Source organism: Etheostoma spectabile, chromosome 15 (genome assembly GCF_008692095.1).
Source record: "Etheostoma spectabile isolate EspeVRDwgs_2016 chromosome 15, UIUC_Espe_1.0, whole genome shotgun sequence".
Taxonomy (NCBI): domain Eukaryota; kingdom Metazoa; phylum Chordata; class Actinopteri; order Perciformes; family Percidae; genus Etheostoma; species Etheostoma spectabile.
In genome coordinates, this window is record NC_045747.1 from 10,698,323 (window position 1) to 10,711,717 (window position 13,395).

General features: G+C 39.7%; 3 protein-coding genes across 9 annotated transcripts in view; 1 reads left to right on the forward strand and 2 right to left on the reverse strand.

Annotated features, from left to right (window-relative positions):
- Positions 1–1,093: 1,093 nt before the first annotated feature.
- fn3krp (fructosamine 3 kinase related protein) lies at positions 1,094–4,002 on the reverse strand. The gene is made up of 6 exons (XM_032536599.1): positions 3,700–4,002; positions 3,297–3,448; positions 3,050–3,141; positions 2,806–2,885; positions 2,535–2,657; positions 1,094–2,434 (listed from the first exon to the last, which is right to left on the reverse strand). Exons 1-6 carry the CDS (start codon positions 3,838–3,840, stop codon positions 2,096–2,098), a joined length of 927 nt encoding a protein of 308 aa, XP_032392490.1. The 5' UTR covers positions 3,841–4,002; the 3' UTR covers positions 1,094–2,095.
- Positions 1,282–6,350, forward strand: arl16 (ADP-ribosylation factor-like 16). 5 transcript variants are annotated; one of them, XM_032536602.1, is made up of 5 exons: positions 1,282–1,290; positions 4,791–4,844; positions 4,926–5,045; positions 5,154–5,269; positions 5,428–6,350. In XM_032536602.1, exons 3-5 carry the CDS (start codon positions 4,998–5,000, stop codon positions 5,591–5,593), a joined length of 330 nt encoding a protein of 109 aa, XP_032392493.1. In that variant the 5' UTR covers positions 1,282–1,290; positions 4,791–4,844; positions 4,926–4,997; the 3' UTR covers positions 5,594–6,350. The 5 variants fall into 5 exon arrangements, 3 of the variants coding, with proteins under 3 accessions (XP_032392493.1, XP_032392491.1, XP_032392492.1); XR_004335164.1 differs by lacking the exon at positions 1,282–1,290 and adding an exon at positions 4,029–4,280 and having other exon boundaries at positions 4,789–4,844; positions 5,154–5,336; positions 5,428–5,543; XR_004335165.1 differs by lacking the exon at positions 1,282–1,290 and adding an exon at positions 4,029–4,280 and having other exon boundaries at positions 4,789–4,844; positions 5,154–5,328; positions 5,428–5,543.
- epn3a (epsin 3a) overlaps positions 6,276–13,395 on the reverse strand; it is a 12,980-nt gene continuing 5,860 nt past the window's right edge. Inside the window, exons 4-11 of one of the 3 annotated variants that reach the window (XM_032536597.1) lie at positions 11,709–11,786; positions 11,200–11,289; positions 9,661–9,744; positions 9,224–9,350; positions 7,961–8,068; positions 7,772–7,849; positions 7,444–7,680; positions 6,276–7,286 (exon numbers count right to left, since the gene is read on the reverse strand). In XM_032536597.1, the coding sequence (XP_032392488.1) occupies positions 6,997–7,286; positions 7,444–7,680; positions 7,772–7,849; positions 7,961–8,068; positions 9,224–9,350; positions 9,661–9,744; positions 11,200–11,289; positions 11,709–11,786 (1,092 nt within the window). In that variant the 3' untranslated portion in view covers positions 6,276–6,996. Of the gene's footprint in view, positions 7,287–7,443; positions 7,681–7,771; positions 7,850–7,960; positions 8,072–9,223; positions 9,351–9,660; positions 9,745–11,199; positions 11,290–11,708; positions 11,787–13,395 lie in introns of all 3 variants that reach the window. The other 2 variants (XM_032536596.1, XM_032536598.1) reach the window with 2 other exon arrangements.

A 13,395-nucleotide genomic window follows, 5' to 3' on the forward strand; every position in this document is an offset into this window, starting at 1 on the left:
ATACATTTTATTTATATAGCCCTTTTCATAGTACTCAAAGATACTTTACAATAAAACAAGCATATCAAAATCAAGTGAAGCTCTGACAGTGTCACCCCATGTTTGATGTTTTATGCTACTTACTTCTACTCCACCTATATAAATATTTTATTTATTTGACAGCTAAATTTCTGATCAAAATTTAAAAGTATGATGCTGCTATGTAAATAGATTAAACCACAAAAGTATGTAAAAGCATTTAAAATTAGCTCAACCGAGACCAGCTATAACATTTAACCCTTGTGTTGTCCTCCCGAGTCAAAAACTGAAAAATAAATTGACATTTTTGTCCCTTTTTCAGACTTTTTTGTTTAGTTTTCACTAACACTAGTTTTAGAGTAATTTTGGGAATTCACAGTCAATAACCCTCATTTATATAGAATTATACCTAATATTTGAGTTAAAAAAGCAAAAATTATGAATTATTTTGACTACTAGTTAAGTTTAGAGGAACGTACAGATGAGTTTACTCAGGAATGAAAGTGACAAGTGGTAATTTGGTTAAAAAGAAACCCATATTTCAGATATAGACATTTTTTAAAGGGGTCAAATTTGACCCGAGAACAACAGGAGGGTTAATAGTACTGTTTATGTCAATCCATCAATAATAATGATCTAGTAATATAATAATATAATGCTGAAAGGACCCATTTTGACAAACAAATAATTATACTTGTAATACTTTGAGTACATTTTGCTGATAATATTTTGGTACTTTTACTTAAGTGACATTTTGAATGCATAACTTACTTGTAGTATTTCTACATTGTGGTACCTATACTTTTACTTAAGTCAATTATTTAAATAGTTCTCCCACCCTTAACAGTTGCCAAGTGTTTGTAACGACGCATGGCACGCCGTGTACAATTGTGTTAATGTCATTTCAAGTCAAGTTCCTAAAAGATTGTGATTGAAACATTAATGCATAACAAAAACATGGGAGCATCAAAAGCTGAGAGCAATAACAGTCCGGAATATGTTCTAATAAACTGCAAATAGTAGAATATAAAACATATACATTAACATAATTGCACACATATAAGCAAAGTAGCAATATGTGTATGTTTATGTTACTACAGTAAGTCACATTTGAAGCAAGGTATACAACAACCTGGGGGAAGAAGCTTTTGTTGATTCTTGGGCAGCGGGTCAAACAGTGAGAAAGAGGGGTGGAGAGTTCTTTATGATGACGAAGGTCTTACAGTCTAATTTACAACTGTTTTCATACCAGATACATAACATCTACAAAAGGTCAGGACAAACACTTTGGTTCATTCCAGGATTTATTGTTGGCCAAGCAAAGGAAATTAAATATAGGATCCATTAATGCAGAAACATTTTGTATGAGTGTATTGTTTTAGTCTGTGTGACATCAACAGTCAGGCTATTATGGTGTTGATAAAGTATAAAGTAATGCATTCATTGGGAAAATCCGATGTTGTTTGCACAGCAGTACAATTTTGTCGGATGTTAATTAAATGCAGACAATGAAAATGAGTAAGGTTTTGATGCGTACCAAAGCATACTCAACTGTCTAACTGACAAGCGAGCCCGATAGAGAATATCCATATCCCATTGCTTGCTCTTCCAGGTGCAGAAAATGTTTAAAAAAAAATAAAAAATACAAGTTTTAAGTTGGTGCAGAGCGGAGGGTTTGATGTGTGGTAAGCCTTTCTTTTTTAAACAGTATTGCATGTTAAGGTTTATGTTTGATGGCAACCTACACAGAAGTCAGTGTAGAAAATAGAGAATTTAAAAATACAAATATAAAGTATATATATATATCTCTGTTCAAACATAGCATTTAAGATAGTAATTGAAAGATGTGGATTTTGTATTTCACATTTTGGAGGCAAGTTGGTGTAGGTAGAGTCGACAGGGTAGACATATTTTGTTATGTTGATTCTGTATTGTCTACACAATATAACAGACATTACAATGTTATAGTACATGTTTAGTCTCTTCAACAATTAGCCACATTATTTTGGTCAGTTATCTGTCAATAAATACATATACATAAGACTGTTAAGCTTTCTACAAGTAAATGTGAGTGCAATTATTTCAGTAGGTTCTTCATAATGCTTATTGAAGAGCCCCTGTAGCCACCACCAAAGTGGTTCCAGTGATTCAGATAGTGGAAGAGTTGGTAAAGCTGGTTTCTCTTTGCAAAGCCTGGTGCTTTAGGAATCTTGTCATGGTAAGCAGAGTAAAAAGAACTGTTGAAGCCCCCAAACATCCCTGCAATACCCAGCTCATACTCTGAATGACCATAGAAGGAGGCTGGGTCAAAGATGACTGGGCCTGTCGTACACTGTGCTACGTTGCCTCCCCATAGGTCTCCATGGAGGAGAGCAGGGACAATCTCTACATCTTTGAAAAACTGAGGAATCTTCAGCTGTAAATAACAGAAACAATGTGTAAGTTGCAATGCCATATCATTGATACAATCATAAGTAAAATATGTTTTATTTCTGATGGGGGAAAGGGGGGTACACCTGTAGCTTAGCCCATAATTCTATAGCTTCCCTGTCTCCATAAGCTTTCTCCACCATGTTAAGCTGGTGCTGCAGCCTCTGCTGGGAGTAAAATGTCACCCAGTCATCCTGCCACTCATTTTCCTGTGGAAGTAAGGGAAAAACATTAATGCAGTAAACACAACTTTAACATTTCAAAGACTTAGAGACTACACACATGTACTACGTACAAATGTACTACCTTTTATCAACTTTAAGGCAGTCCAGTCTTGCCTAGTATACAGATACGAACCTGTGGTAGATACCCACAGCATGTAGGTACACTGAAGCCAAATTTTTCAACAGCCAACTCTGATTGTACAGCTCCTTTTCCTGTGTACAGTTATGTAGAAAATCTAAATTAATCAGCAATAACCACTAATTTAAAATGTGATAATTAACTGTTATTCAGTGTAGTAATAGCATAGAATGAGCAATGTTTATGTGTTTGTACAAGTAGCATAAAAAGGTACTAAAGTGAGGTTAAGGTTAATTACCCACTGTCTGGTGCTCTTTATTAAATGTTTCCAACTGTCTCTTGTTGTGAATATGCAGATCTGCCAGCTGCTCTCCTAGTTGCTTTGAGTACCTACACATTGGATTTGGAAATAATGTATTTTATTAAAAAAGGACAAACTACATACTATATTTTACTTACTATAAACCAAACAAACTACACTATGTTCACGCTGCCATCATTTCTACGGATACAGTTCTAAACAAATTATATAAGAGAGCTCTTACTTGGTAAGACCTCTCATGTCCAGATGTTCCATTACAAGTACACATCCTCCTGTGTCAAGCTCAACCACCTGTACAGGCTTGGGGACTTTAACGGTTTCTGTTCTCAAAATGGCTTCCAAACTGGCCAGCTCACCATCAAACATCAATTTGGCCTGAAACAAACAAGAAAGAGGATTTTTGGTTGGTGACTAGTGCATAAGCACAACCCTACACTAATTTGCATGTAAGGGAAATAAGTAGTTATATTGTTTTCCATTTCATAACGTGTGCACAAAGTTCAGTGGCAATTCAGTACCATCTGGCTTTCAGAGGTTGTAGCTAGCGTGTACATATGGTCTGCCAAACACCAACTAAATACATGTCATTATAATTAATTAAAATCTAAAAGATAATAACAAAATACCTCGCTTTTGTGATTTATCTTCACAAACACTCTCCCAGTGTCGGTATCATAACTCTGGCCTTCGCTGATACATCCACCACCTGAGTGTCCGGTTGACTTTAGCATGGTTGTTCCCAACTCTTTCTTTAACTTATCTTCCATGGTTATTTCCCACAGCTAATTTTAGTGGAATTAGAGCAATGATGTACAGAATTACAGTAGTGCTAATACTAACAACGCAGTGCCAGAAGTGAAGGGGGCGTTTCGACTACTTCCGTCGTGTGAACCAACGAGGAATCAGGCTCAGGGACGATCATCTTGTTTTTCTTCCGTTAAATTTATACAGGTGGAATTGTAACCAATCAGAATCGAGACTGAAATGACGGATTTCTTCTTCGTCCTGTCACAGCGACATATCTTAGTCATGTGAGCGTCTCCATGGTACTGCATGAAGCTACATGCTACCACCTTCTGTAACTGTCCATGGCCACCAATCGCTTTGCTATCCTTCTGCTGGAAAACTGAAATGAGCAACAGTGACATTTGTCTGCTTCTTGGAGCAACTGGCGTCGGAAAAACTTTGTTGCTGAAACGTCTACAAAATATCCTTTTAGCAAAGATGAATGTTTTGAACTGGAAATCTAAAAAAAAGTACGTTATTCAGTGCTGTTAAAATTGTTGTGTAGCTAGCTAGCTAGTAGTTAGTTAGCAAGCTAATTTAGCCTGATAAGCCACTGTAAAAGCTAACAAGCAATAACCTATTACATACAATAACCTATACATAATAACCTAGCTAGCTATTATTATATATGGCCACTGATATCAGTCAATACCTTAATGTACTTCTGCACCAGTTTGAGTACTAATACAGTTACAAAGCAATATTTGTAGACATGTAGCTATAGCTATGTGTTTAATAAGTGGCATTGCCCTACAGGAAATAGTTATTCACAACGTTTTAATTTACATACCCTTTGAAAAATTATAAGAAAATGCCACTTATAAATCTGACCAAATATAAAACTAATTGTAATATTATATTAAACTTTCTTTTGCCTCTGAAGCTGATGAACTGTCATTATGTGGATATTTTTCCTGACAAACGTGTACAGCTTAGCTTGCAAGGATTAGGTGAACTGGGGGAACCGTCTCTTACTCTGCCTACAGTAAGCCATGTTGAAAGGTGGTCCTAATAAGGTCAGTTTCATAAACAGGCTGTCCCTGTAATCTTTTTTAAATTTCCACAGGTAGGAACCAACCTGATCGACCTGACACTAAAGAAGAAGAAAAAGGTTACATTAAGAGAGTTGGGAGGCTGCATGGGCCCTATATGGCCTAGTTACTTCAAAGACTGCTCCTCTGTCATTGTAAGTTTTTACTATACATGATGCATGTATTTGCAACATTTGATGGAGATAAACAAACTGATTGTTCGAATTATTTGAGTGAATGTGTCGCTCTTTGTTTGATCATAGTTCATGGTGGACTCAGCCAACATTGCACAGATATCCTCCTCCTGTATCCAGCTGCTGTCAGTACTCTCTGCTGAGCCTCTGCACAGTGCCTCTGTTCTTATTCTGTTCAACAAGAGGTGACACTCATGTACACATACACATCAATCCTTACACCTACTTGCCATACCTGCAAGATGTCAGAAGGTTGAATACAATATATAGGCTATCCAATATCATAATTTAGTCCCCTGGTGATAGCTGTTCATGAAATTGTGTATTTTGTTTTTCTTTCCAGAGACATGCCTTGCACTATGAGTCTCATAGAGATGAAGTCGCTGTTCAGAATGGACGATATCATAGCATCTGCTACACAGCCAATCACATCACTGGAACTCAGTGCTCGCTCTGGACAGGGACTCCAGGAGGTGCTGAGCTGGCTGGAGTCCATCATAGTCAAGTGAACCATCATACATTTGTTCCATATAAAGTGATGCTACTCTCACAGGACTTTGAATGATGACTTGAAGCTTTTTGGCATGAGATGGCAGTATCTTCAGTGAGCAAAGACTGTTTACGCACATTTTATAGGAGAATTTAATGATGTGTTTAGTGTTGGACCCATTGAAAAACTGTTGCTGTATCTTTGGTACCATGTTGGTGACTGTTCATAAGGCTGAATGAGATATATTAGCGATGCCATGGCAGGATGGAACGATTGTATGGTTGGCCATTGTACCATTTGTGAAATCAACACTACTGTAGGGTCTTACCTTCAGTTAACAATTGGTTATAATAGTCACTTTTACTGATTCATCTCTGTACAGATGAATGGTGAACTGCTGGGATTCATCACTGACTGTAGTTTGATTCTCATGCTACTCAAAATAAGGACTACAAAATAAACTTTTGAACTTCAGTTTGAAATACAGGTTAGGTGACAAATATGTTAGAAGACCTTGATTTGTCAGAGTAGTTACTGTAAATGACGCAGCATAGAGTCACTACCAGCAGGGGGCATAAAGTGCAAAACAGATACTGCAACTGGTACTGTGTGTGTGCCTGGATTGTGATGATTTCATATAAATGTATTGATATCACAGGAAATGAGAAAATACAAAACAATAAAACCAACTTAGGATGAAGCAATGTTCCAATTATACCCTTATATTTGATAAAAGTCATTGGTTAACAAGCAATGAATAAAACTCATGATTCATACATTTTCTAATGTTTCCTTGCTTGTAGCGAATGCTAACCCATTTCCAGTCCTCCCAAACTATAATTTCATTCAGTTAACCCCAGCAGTTGATTTTACTATAGTAAAATCATGTAGACACTGATGTTGCTCATCAGTTTAGGTCTAACAAAAGCTCCACAAAATTAACCGTGTTAACTCAGCACCATTTCGAGAATCAACATGTCTTTAACTCTTCTCTCTTATCAATAAACTATTTTTTATATTTGTATATGATAGCAGCAGTAGCCAGCTAAGCCAATTACACAAACAGGTGAGTGAACAGGAGACTTGTTGACTTTCTTTCCTGAATTAAATCTGCAATAGGTTATGGCCTTAAAGAAGGTGTACATGACACTAATGGTTTCTGACACAAAGGTGTTATCTTTTTTAAACTCTGTGATTGCATTCATGACAAGATGAGCAGGACATATTGTTGCAGTGAAGAGCTGAACCAGCTTGCATCAATCTAAGGGTTACTGTATTATAACACAATATAAAACAGCTAAGAATAGGGTTTTCATACATGTCCTTTGGGCTGAAGTTCAGTCTGTTAGATTTAGATTTCAAAACCATAACCTAAAGACATACCCCTTTTTTCTTAGATACTTTCTCCAGTTTAGTTCATCCTTACAAGAAAGGGTTCTGACTGTTCTCTGCAGCCTGTGATCCGTCAGTGCTGGCTGAAGTGAAGGGCAACAAGGGCTCAGGGAGGTTCCCTGGCAGGCCCAGACCAGGCTGGGTGGGGTGAGTAAGTGACAAAGGGAGGCTGGCAGGCTGGTGGCTCATAGGCAGGGGCAAGGAAGCACTGTATGGAAGAGAAGGGCCCTGGAGAGCGGTGAAGCTGGAGCCCATTTGATTCAGAGTTAGTTTGGGCTGCTCAGTTTGGAATGGATTGTTGGGTGAAGGAGCACTGAGGCCTAAACAGAAAAAAAAACAGGTTTGTGTTAACAAGTTAGTGAACTTAGATTTATCAACACAGAACTGATGAATGTAGAGTTTCAGCTATCAAAGCACACACTTTCTTGGTAAAAATGAGTGTTGCATATACAGTTCAGCCAATATTAGAATGCATACCTAATAGGAAGGGGTTTGTGGTCTTGGCTGGAGGATTTACTGGAATCAACCTATCCAGGTCTACCAAAGAAGCTGCTGTGGGGCCCAGGAAGGCCTCAGGTGTCCGGCATGTACGAGGGCTGGGGGCAGCCAGGCTTTCTCCAAGACGTGATAGATCAAATGGCTCAGGACTGTCCTCCCTTCGCCCATTTACATTCACCTGACCTCCATCCATGGCCTCATCAAAGAAATCCCCGTCTAACAGCAGAAAAAGAGAGAGTTCTGACATTGCAACTGTGTAGGATACACAGAACCGCAATGAGAATAGTAAAATGTATTTATTGTATACCCGAAGGGCTTCCAGATCGGGAAGGATGTTCCCTTACGGCTCCCTTGAGTGCTGAGAACGGATCACCTCCTGAGGAGGCTATAAACATACCAAAATACAATTTAATTTTATTATTAAAATTATGTTATTTTTAATTGTATTTGTGGCTCCTATGTATCTTTTCCTGAGCTGTATGAGTGCATGTATCACCTGCAAGGTTGCTCTTCGGGTCGACTGGGGGCTCCCATGGTGGAGGGGGGCTGGTGGAGGGGGGCGGTGCCATCCAAGGAAGATCTACTCTCGAGGTGTTGGTGCTGCCTTCTTTAGTAAAATAAATAAAAAAATAAAGGGAATTAAAAATAAGGCTCCTGTTCTAGCAATTGAGTAGAATAAATTGTATTGTAAACATGAAGAATGAAGATGCTTATTTCAAACTCTACACTTTATGGTTTACCCCTGTGGGAAGAACAGCCACCTGGTATGACTCAGGCTGAAAATGATTCTGAACTCAAACGATGTACATTTTATGACTATAATTCACTAAATAATATTTACAACAATGCTTAAAGGAAAATTCCGGTCGATTCCAACACATAGCTCTGTTGTTTGTAAATTTGGAGTGCTGTCACTGGAGAGAAACATGAAACCAATCGGTGCTGTCTACACCGAGTTATCCTCCTGCTAGCGTTAGCACCAACAGGCTTGAACAGGGCAAGTTTTAAACTTGTTTGTTTTTAGCCTCTTAACATGTTCAAATTGTCATTAAAAATGCCTACCCATGTGAAGTGATTCCTTCCGAGTGAACGCAGTGAATCTGACTGCTGTAGATGTAAAAGAAATGCATGAAAGTTGTGCTAATTCAGCTGTGTTTAGTTCCTGTGTGGATACTGCAAGGAGTGCTTTGGGACCAACTACAAATTACAACACCGAAAAGAGATACAAACATATTTTCAAAAATAAGCATATTTTTAAAAAGTAAGTTATATTTGAGGTAGGATTGGAGACACTACCTTATTTAATCATTAAATTAATAGCCTACATGTTTTTGTTTTATCTCTTTTCTGTGTTGTAGTTTGTAGATGGGTTAAGTTAAGGCTAAGTTCTCTAACTGCCGTCTCAACACCAGAACTAAACACAGCTGAATTAGCACAACTTTCATGCATTTCTGTCAAATCTACTGCAGTCAGATTCACTGCGTTCACTAGGGAGGAATCACCACACATGGGTAGGCACTTTTAATGACATTTTGAACATGTTTAGAGGCTAAAAACATGTTTAAAATGTGCCCTGTTAAAGCCTGTTGGATGCTAACGCTAGCAGGAGTATAACACGTTGTATGCACCGATTGTTTTTGTTTTTCTCTCTACTGACAGCACTCCAAATTTACAAACAACAGGGCTATGGGTTGGAATCAACCAGAATTCTCCTTTAAACACTCTTGCTTTGGTCATGTTCATCTAACTCAAGGCTCACCCACGGAGTCCCAGGGGTCTGTGCTCCCCGGACAAGCAGCTGCCTGGTGTGTGGCATTATTCCATAGGTTGTCACTTGGAGGCTGATCTAAAGGGGCAAAAACGTCTACCAGGTCCATGAAGGCGGTCTGACCACAAAAGCAAGAAAAAATCTGTCATTTAATAGTTGTAAAACTTGATCAGACCAAATAATCCTGGCCATCATCATCATCATCATCATCATCTGCATTTCGTTGCAATGTACCTGTACATGTGTAATGACAATAAAGTTGAATCTAATCATCATAAGGCATTATAATTTAAATTTTGGTCATTGGTCTTTAAATATATATGTTCTCTGGGTTAGGGTTTAAGCATAAGAAAAGCAACTGTAAACTACAATGTACGGTTATATTTCATCACCCCCATTGAGATATTCCATACCCCGATATTTCATACCCCGCCTTTAGGCTGCATCGCACGTATGCTGTTCTCCACAACCAGCTGGAGCATTGACTCGTCTCCTTTGCGGCTGATTTGGTCCTGTCAACAGATACAGACATATGGATGCCTTTGGGGAGGAGAGCTTCCGGCAAAATTTCCATATTGTTTCTTCATTCTATATTTATGACTCATCAACTGCTCACAAGCCCAAAAGCCAGCTTGTATTTTTCCTAGGCAACGTATGACCTGGAGGTAAATGAGTACAATGGGCACAAACCAGAAAATTCTGTGGTCAGAGATAGGCGAAAGCAGAGCATCTCTGTGATCTCTAACAGAGTAACTCTTTTGTGGCATATTGAGAGAGGAAAAAGACAAAAGAGTGAGACAGGAATTGAGAGTTGGAGTAAAAAGGTTGCCACAACAGAGTGATAGACTCATATAATATATCTAGTGAAGACTTTCTAGTGAGGAATTTAATAATGGAAGCTATCACGATATTGACATGTATGAATTAAGTAAATAATTTCCAGTGAGAAACATGCTGTCTTCAATTAGAGACTATTTTTTTACGGAGTAGTACAGAGGAAACCAATGAGCTTGACGTGGACGACCAGAGGTACGGGATAGAACAAAAAGCTGTAACCATGACAGTAGACAATGTTTCAAATATGGATGTTGCTGCAAAGAAGCTGCACATTCTAATACATGGATGCTTCACACACATTTAACTCCTGACAGCACAGAAGATCTATACAATCACCACAGTTTGAAGGTGGGCAGCCATGATAAGTATCACCAAATTAGTATCCAACCAACTGTGAAATACGCTCAGTCTCGGGTAAGACTCCCCTTCTTTTGTGACTTATGGCGTTGAATGATGGCCAGAAAAGTGTTTCTGCAGAACATTATGATCTCACAGTTGAGCTGACCTTTGATCTTTTGGATATAAAAAGTTATCACTTCATAATTGTATTCTATTACACAATAGAATATAAAATTCTGTCCTAATTAGCATATGAATTATGTAAGTTATAGCCAAACATGTGTTTTGTGAGGTCACCTTGACTTTTGACCACCAAATTCTAATTAGTTCATCCCTAGGTCTAAGTGGACGTGTGTGCCAACTGGAAAAAGTTTCCCATAAGGCATTTCTGAGATATTGAGTTCTAAAGAACATGATGGATGGACAACCCAAAAATATGATGATGTCGCCGGCGCAAAGGCATAAAAATAAAAGCATTCATATAAAAGATAAAGGTAGAGCCACACTACATAATTTAAAGGAGACGTATGATACTCATTTTCAGGTTCATACTTGATTTTTGTATTTTGGGTTTATACTAGATTCTACATGCTTTAAATGTTAAAAATAACAACATTTTTTTTTCTCATTCTGAATATACCTGAATTCAACCTCTGTCTGACTATGATCCGCTTTAGCTAGGGAAGCAAACTTTTCAGTCCCTATACTTGGACAATGGGTATCAAGTACCGAGCTCAACCCCCCCCCCCCCCCCCCCCCCCCCCCCCCATGACCCTATGAAGGAACCCTACCTTCAGGTGCTCCTCCTTGCTCAGGCGCAAGGCTAACTGGAACTGGGCGTCCTCATCCATATCCAGTGCAGCAGGAGCAGGTTGGACTGGCTGTAAGAGGGGTTAACCACGGAGGGAATGGTAATCAGTATTTGGTCAACAAAAGTGGGAATAATGCTTGGACAAACTCACAGTACATTGCATGCAATTCTACTGGTATTCCAGGCAGAGTAAAAGGTTCAAACCTTTTGACATATGTATTTCATACTACTTAACTAAGAGGACATATTTAATTGTAAGTGGAACAGAACAATGAAGCCTTGTTTGATTAGTTGCTGGAGAAAGTTACATGGTCAAGGGTGAGAGAGGCCATAGGTCAAATGCAGGAGAGTGAGTAGTACATGCAGCTGTTTCTTAGAAGTGCCCAGACTTGGGCGTGAGGTTGGTTTCAGGTAAAGAACAACAGCAGATGTGCTAATAGGGCAAAGGGTACAGAGGAAGAGTCATCCCTATCCCCAGCATACTTGTACCTTCTGGGTCTCCTCCTTGCTGAGAGTCATAGCAATCTGGAGCTGGGTCTGTTCATCAATATCCAATGTAGGAGATGGCTAGGATCAAGCAGGAAGGATTATGAGGAAGTCTCATCAAAGAGAATGCTTTATTTTGCTTGAGTGAGTCTTGAAGACTGTGTACTGTGTAGAGGAGTATCACTATAATACACTCACCGGCCACTTTATTAGGTACACCTGTCCAACTGCTCGTTAACACTAATTTTAAGCAGCCAATCACATGGCGGCAATCAGGGCATTTAGGCATGTAGACAGGTCAAGGAATCTCCTGCAGTTCAAACCGAGCATCAGTATGGGGAAGAAGGTGTTTGAGTGACTTTGAACGTGGCATGATTGTGGTGCCAGAAGGGCTGGTCTGAGTATTTCAGAAGCTGCTATCTACTGGGATTTTCACGCACAACCATCTCTAGGGTTTACAGAGAATGGTCCGAAAAAGAAAAAACATCCAGTGAGCGGCAGTTCTGTGGGCGGAAATGCCTTGTTGATGCCAGAGGTCAGAGGAGAATGGCCAGAACTGGTTCGAGCTGATAGAAGGGCAACAGTGACTCAAATAACCACCCGTTACAACCAAGGGGGCAGAAGAGCATCTCTGAACGCACAGAGCGTCCAACTTTGAGGCAGATGGGCTACAGCAGCAGAAGACCACATGGTGCCACTCCTTTCAGCTAAGACAGGAAACTGAGACTACAATTTGCACAAGTCATCGAAATTGGCAATAGAAGATTGGAAAAACGTTGCCTGGTCTGAGAGTCTCGATTTCTGCTGCGACAGTCGGATGGTAGGGTCAGAATTTGGCGTCTACACAGAAAGCATGGATCCATCGCCTTGTATCAACGGTTCAGGCTGGTGGTGGTGGTGTCATGGTGTGGGGAATATTTTCTTGGCACTCTTTGGGCCCCTTGGTACCAATTGAGCATCGTTGCAATGCCACAGCCTACTGAGTATTGTTGCTGACCATGTCCATCCCTTTATGACCAATGTACCCAACTTCTGATGGCTACTTTCAGCAGGATAATGCGCCATGTCATAAAGCTGGAATCATCACAGACTGGTTTCTTGAACATGACATGAGTTGGCGTACTCAAATGGCCTCCACAGTCACCAGATCTCAATCCAATAGAGCATCTTTGGGATGTGGTGGAACGGGAGATTCGCATCATGGATGTGCAGCCGACAAATCTGCGGCAACTGTGGATGCCATCATGTCAATATGGACCAAACTCCCTGAGGAATGCTTCCAGCACCTTGTTGAATCTATGCCACCAAGAATTGAGGCAGTTCTGAAGGCAAAAGGGGGTCCAACCCGTTACTAGCATGGGGTACCTAATAAAGTGGCCGGTGAGTGTATATTCTAAGCAGAAGTCACAGAGGGCCATTACTGCCCTTGCCATGCAGACTAGGATGGGCTATGGATGCTTAGGATTGGATCAATGCACACATCCTGTCTGGCTTCTCACTCTTTCACTCGCAGCTGCCTCACTCTTCACAGTGCTCACACCGATTCATCAAGAGCCATTATTGACCACATCAGAGACAGAGTTGATGATATCACTTTCTGTTAAAAGTTCTGGGAAATAGTGGCCTAGTAGACACAGGCAGTAGGAGTGCTTCCCAACCATGTAGTGTCCAAGCGTGTGTGTGTGTGTGT